This window comes from Plasmodium reichenowi, chromosome 14 (assembly GCF_001601855.1).
Source record: "Plasmodium reichenowi strain SY57 chromosome 14, whole genome shotgun sequence".
Lineage (NCBI taxonomy): Eukaryota > Apicomplexa > Aconoidasida > Haemosporida > Plasmodiidae > Plasmodium > Plasmodium reichenowi.
This window is the reverse complement of record NC_033659.1, coordinates 2,170,691-2,176,160: the sequence shown is the minus strand read 5'-3', so window position 1 is coordinate 2,176,160 and position 5,470 is coordinate 2,170,691. Positions and strand designations below refer to the sequence as shown.

Here is a 5,470-nt window from a genome sequence, read left to right as displayed (position 1 = left end):
ATTTTATAAAAAAAAAAAAAAAAAAAAAAAAAAAATTTAAATAAAAAAAAAAATTTTTTTATATTTATATATATAAATATATATATATATATATATATATAATTTTTTTTTTTTTTTTTTTTTTTTTTTTTTTTTTTTTTTTATACGTGATTCACATTTTTTTCATGTTCTATATTTTATAATATATTTCTTATTTATATTATAATATTAAAAAAAAGATATATCTTGAAATATAGAACGGGAAAACAAATTAAAAAATAATAATATAAAATATATATATAATATTTTTCTATAACTGAAAAAAAATATTGTAATGTTTAAGAAATATGTTTTTTATGATTAAATCAAGGTGACAGAAAAGCATATTTATATTTATATCAAGAATTTTTATTATTAATTAATAATTATATTTATGTTTTAATTAGAATATAATAAAAGTAAATTTTAAGGGGGGATATATAAATACGTATAAAATTATTTTCAGCAATATGTTATATATATATATATATATATATATATATATATATATATATATGTATTATTTGTTAGTACAAAAAATATATATATACGTATAAATCTATTTATATATACGTGTAAATCTATTTGTATATACGTATAAATCTATTTGTATATACGTGTAAATCTATTTGTATATACGTATAAATCTATTTATATATACGTATAAATCTATTTAATATATACGTATAAATCTATTTAATATATACGTATAAATCTATTTATATATACATATAAATCTATTTATATATACATATATATATATATATTTATTTGTATATATTATAAAAAGACGAATAAATAAAAGTAAAAGTTTGAAATGGAAGAAGGAAGGAATGACAGCCGAAATAGCCTTGTTTTAGTTTCCTTAAAACGAGGATTAAATAAAAGTAATATAAATTTTATTGAAGATGGTGAGAAATATAATGCGGAGATATTAAAAAGTCATCTTCGAGATTTAAAAAAGTTGAAAGAAAAAGTTATAAAAAAACGAAATGAATCAAAAAATATAATAAAAAGAGATCTTGATGATTTTCTTTTTGATCATGTCGAAACAAATTGTAATTTTGATAATTTTTATGATAATTGTTTAGAAATTATCCAAAGATATTTATATACTTATAAAGATTTAAATGATATTATGATAAATGATCAGAAAAAATATATGCAATATGAAAAGTGTAATATTAAAGAATCTGTTGATAATAATGATTATAATAATTATGGTAATAATAATAATATACAATCTGAGTCTTGTTATAATGATAATAAACAATTATACAATATGATAGATAATAATTTATTTATACACAATAACAAATTTATTTTTGATTATGATGATGATAGTGAAATTTATACTTCAAGTGAAGAGGAAATTATTATCGATAAAAAAATTAGAAATAATTTTATTAAAAATAAAAATAATGAAGATAAATTAAATAATATAAATAATAATTTATCAAATAATAGTAATAATTCTTGTAATATTAAATTAAAACCAAAAAAAGGCAAAGATAATAATATATATAAACAAAAAAAAATAGATCTATTAAATAGATATCCTATATATTTAAGAGAATTAATTAAAATTATCAAAACATCAAAGAAAAGAGAAAAAAGAATTTTGCAAATTAATTTTTTTAAAAAAAATATGGAACTTGCAGATAAATATAATTTAAATAAACTTTTTCATAAATTATATTTATCTCACTCTTATGAGAATAATAAAAAATATGTTGAAAAGAAAAAAAGGAGAATATTATATAGAATGGTTAGATATAACTTGTTAGATTATATTTACAATAATCATGATATACTTCTAGAAAAATTATTAATAAAAAATAGAAACAAACTTGACACTTCTAATAAAAATGATCAACATAATAATGTAATTTTAGAAAATGTAAAAAAATTATTTCAGTCTCATGAATGTAACAGTAAATCTATGAAAGGTTGTAAAAAATGTAAGGAAAATGTCAAATTACTTTTTTATATTCTTATACAAGAAAATTTAAATTATTCTCCCCTTGGTGAAATGGAAAAGTGTAATAAGAATAATTCCCCAAATTTATTAACCCATATTCTTATGAAAAATAGGAGGGAGGATTCAGAAATAAAAAAAAAAAAAAAAAATATAAATGAATATACAAATACAACAATAAAACCAATTGATGTTGAATATGAAATATCATATCATGAAAATATGAGTATATATATGTTATCAAAAAATAATATTTTTTGTCATATATTACATGAAAATTATATAAAAGAAAATTTTAATGATTTATTAATAAGAATTAAAAATGGAAGTATAGGTTATAATTTGTTACATCTTATATTTAATAAATATAAAAGTGCAAATTTTTTAAATTATAAGAAATTAAAACGTACAGTAGAAAATAATTTAAAAGGGCACATTAACAATAACAACAATAATAATACTAATAATATGAATCCTTCACATCCTTCTCTTCATATGAGTAACAATTTCTTTGACATATTAAAAAGCAATATAACAAATGATGAAAATTATTCTTCTGTCTTTTTTGATAAATTATTTCATAATTTTTATGATGTATTATATACAGATAAGAATAATTACGTAAGAGAAAATAAGTCACAAACTAAAAAAGATATTGAAATTGTAAATCTAGGAGAAGAAGAAACAGATATGGAAGATTTATATCATGTGGATGAACAGAATAATTTAAAGCATATAACATACAATAGAAATATAACAGAAAGACAAAGTGTTACAATAAATAATATGAGAAATTCAATAAATAATATGAGAAATTCAATAAATAATACAAGAAATTCAATAAGTAATATGAGAAATTCCATAAATATAAGAAATATGAATTCTTTATCATTAAACGAAATTTATAAAAATTATATAAATATTAAAAAAATAACCAATATTGATGAACAATTTATTGATGATACTTGGGATAATTCAAATAAAACTGCATCCAAATATCATTTTATTAATAAAGAAAATATACATATGAATGATAAACAATTTGAAAAAATAAATTATAATTCATTCGATACATATTTAAATAAAATTAATAATCAAGTAGCTGTTGTTGTCGATAGTGATGATTCTGATGAAGATGTAAAATGTAATTATGGAAAAGCTAAAAATTTATTAAATTTCTTAAAAGGAAAATCGTATAAAACTTTAACAGATCTTCATAGAAATAATATTATAGAAACCTATAAAATTAATCATATAAAAAAAAATTTCATTGTACACCCTTTAATTAATTCAAAATATATAGGATTCAAAATTAACTGTAATGATATATCAAATCGAAATATAGATATATTCTGTATTAATAATAATGAATATGTAAATGCATATAAAAATACTATAGAATATTTGAAAAATAATTTAAGTACAGATATAAAAAAAAATTATAATGATTATAAAAATATGAAAAATCAAATATCATCTCGAAGAAAAAGATCTATAAATGATATGGAATTTAATAACTTTTACAATAATAATAATAATAATAATACGAATAGTAAAAATTATATAAATAATAAAAACAAATATAATATTAATGAATATATTGTTATTATTGATGAAAATGTAGAGGAAGAAAAATATAAAATTGATATTTATAATTATTCAGAATTATCAGCTTATATAGTTAATTCAAAGGAAGAAAAGAAAAAAGAATATTATTCTAATTTTATAAGGAATGAAATTTATTCACATAAGTGGATTAATAGACTTCAATTTAAATTACAAAATTATTGTAATTTATATAAAAATAGCTTTTTCAAAAAAAACCATATGAAATTAATAAAAGATTATTTATATGGAATCATTATTAATTCATATTATGAAAATATTTATGATGTATCTTTAAACTTGCTATTAAGTAATCATTATAATCATTTTGATTTATCAAAACAACACGTTTTGAAAAATATTAGTTATAATATAAATCAAATATATGAACAACTCATTAAAAATGTTAGAAGTGATATATTAAATAATCAATATATAAAAAATGAATATTATAATATAACCGAACAAAATTTACAAATAAAAGTAAACGAATATTTATTAAATTATAGATGGAATAGTGAAAATAGTAAATTTTTTGATACACTTATAGATAAATATAGACACATATTATTATATTATATTTTATATACATATCCTAAATTCTTATATATTTTTAATATAATAAAAATAAAGCATTTTAGAGAAGAAATCAAATTAGCATTACCCGAACAAGAAGACGAACATGTAAAAGAAGCTCAAAAAGATTATACATCTCAAAGAAAAATGTTAAGGAGTGCAAAAAATAACCAGTTAGAAATAAATAATGAAGAGGCAAAACCATTTGAAGTTGATTTTTATTTACCTTTCTATGTAAAAAATAGAAAAGATAATAATATATTGAATTCATTTTCATTACAAAGTTTATTATTAGTTGGTTTTTATGAATCCTTTGAAACGTCATTGTTTTCAAGTATATTATATGAACAAACTAATATTGAAACTGTCAAAAATGATATTCATCCTTTATGTTATAAAATGATTTTATATTTTCAGAAAAATACATCATTTTTAATTAAAAAGAAATTAGCATTAAAGCAATTATCAATTCTATTTTGTATTTTAAATTCTTATCTATCCTTTGCAACATTGCAACATGCCTCTTTTTACACTCAAAAAAACTTATCCAGATTTTTAATATTTAAAAATAGCCAAAGAGAAATTAATAGACTAAATGAATTATACTCAAATGGAAATTATTATTTTCCCACAAACTTTCTTCATAAATTTTTAGACACATTTTTACTTAAAAAGGATAATGCTTATATAATGACAGAACAGTATAAATGTAAACTGATGGTGTATATCTTATTGATACAATTGTGCTTAACAGATAACGCCTTACCCTTAAATTTGTCATTAATAAACAGGAATACAGGACTTATATTACGTAAATTACATTTTTCAATAAATGACAAAAATATAATTACTTTTAATTTGAATGAATAAAATCTATACTAATAAATTAAAAAAAAGAAATAAATGATTTTTTTTTTTTTTTTTTTTTTTTTTTTTTATGTTAATTAATTTTTTTTAAAATTTATATTAAAAAAATAAAAAAAAAAAAAAAAAAATTTTTTTTTTTTATCTATACTAATAAATTAAAAAAAAGAAATAAATGATTTTTTTTTTTTTTTTTTTTTTTTTTTTTTTTACTAATAAATTAAAAAAAAGAAATAAATGATTTTTTTTTTTTTTTTTTTTTTTTTTTTTTATGTTAATTAATTATTTTTAAAAATTTTTCTTTTATCCAATATTTAAATTGAATATGTAGCCATTTCTTCTTTTTTTTTTTTTTTTTTCCAAAAATGAAACTAGCTATTATTATTTTTTTTTTTTTTTTTTTTTTTTTTTTCCAAAAATGAAACTAGC

General features: G+C 16.9%; 1 protein-coding gene across 1 annotated transcript; it reads left to right on the top strand.

Moving 5' to 3' along the window:
* Positions 1-835: 835 nt before the first annotated feature.
* PRSY57_1453500 (hypothetical protein) lies at positions 836-5,047 on the top strand (the record flags this gene model as incomplete). The annotated part of the gene is made up of 1 exon (XM_012910131.2): positions 836-5,047. The coding sequence occupies one exon, from the start codon at positions 836-838 to the stop codon at positions 5,045-5,047; it is 4,212 nt and encodes a 1,403-aa protein (XP_012765585.2).
* Positions 5,048-5,470: the final 423 nt, after the last annotated feature.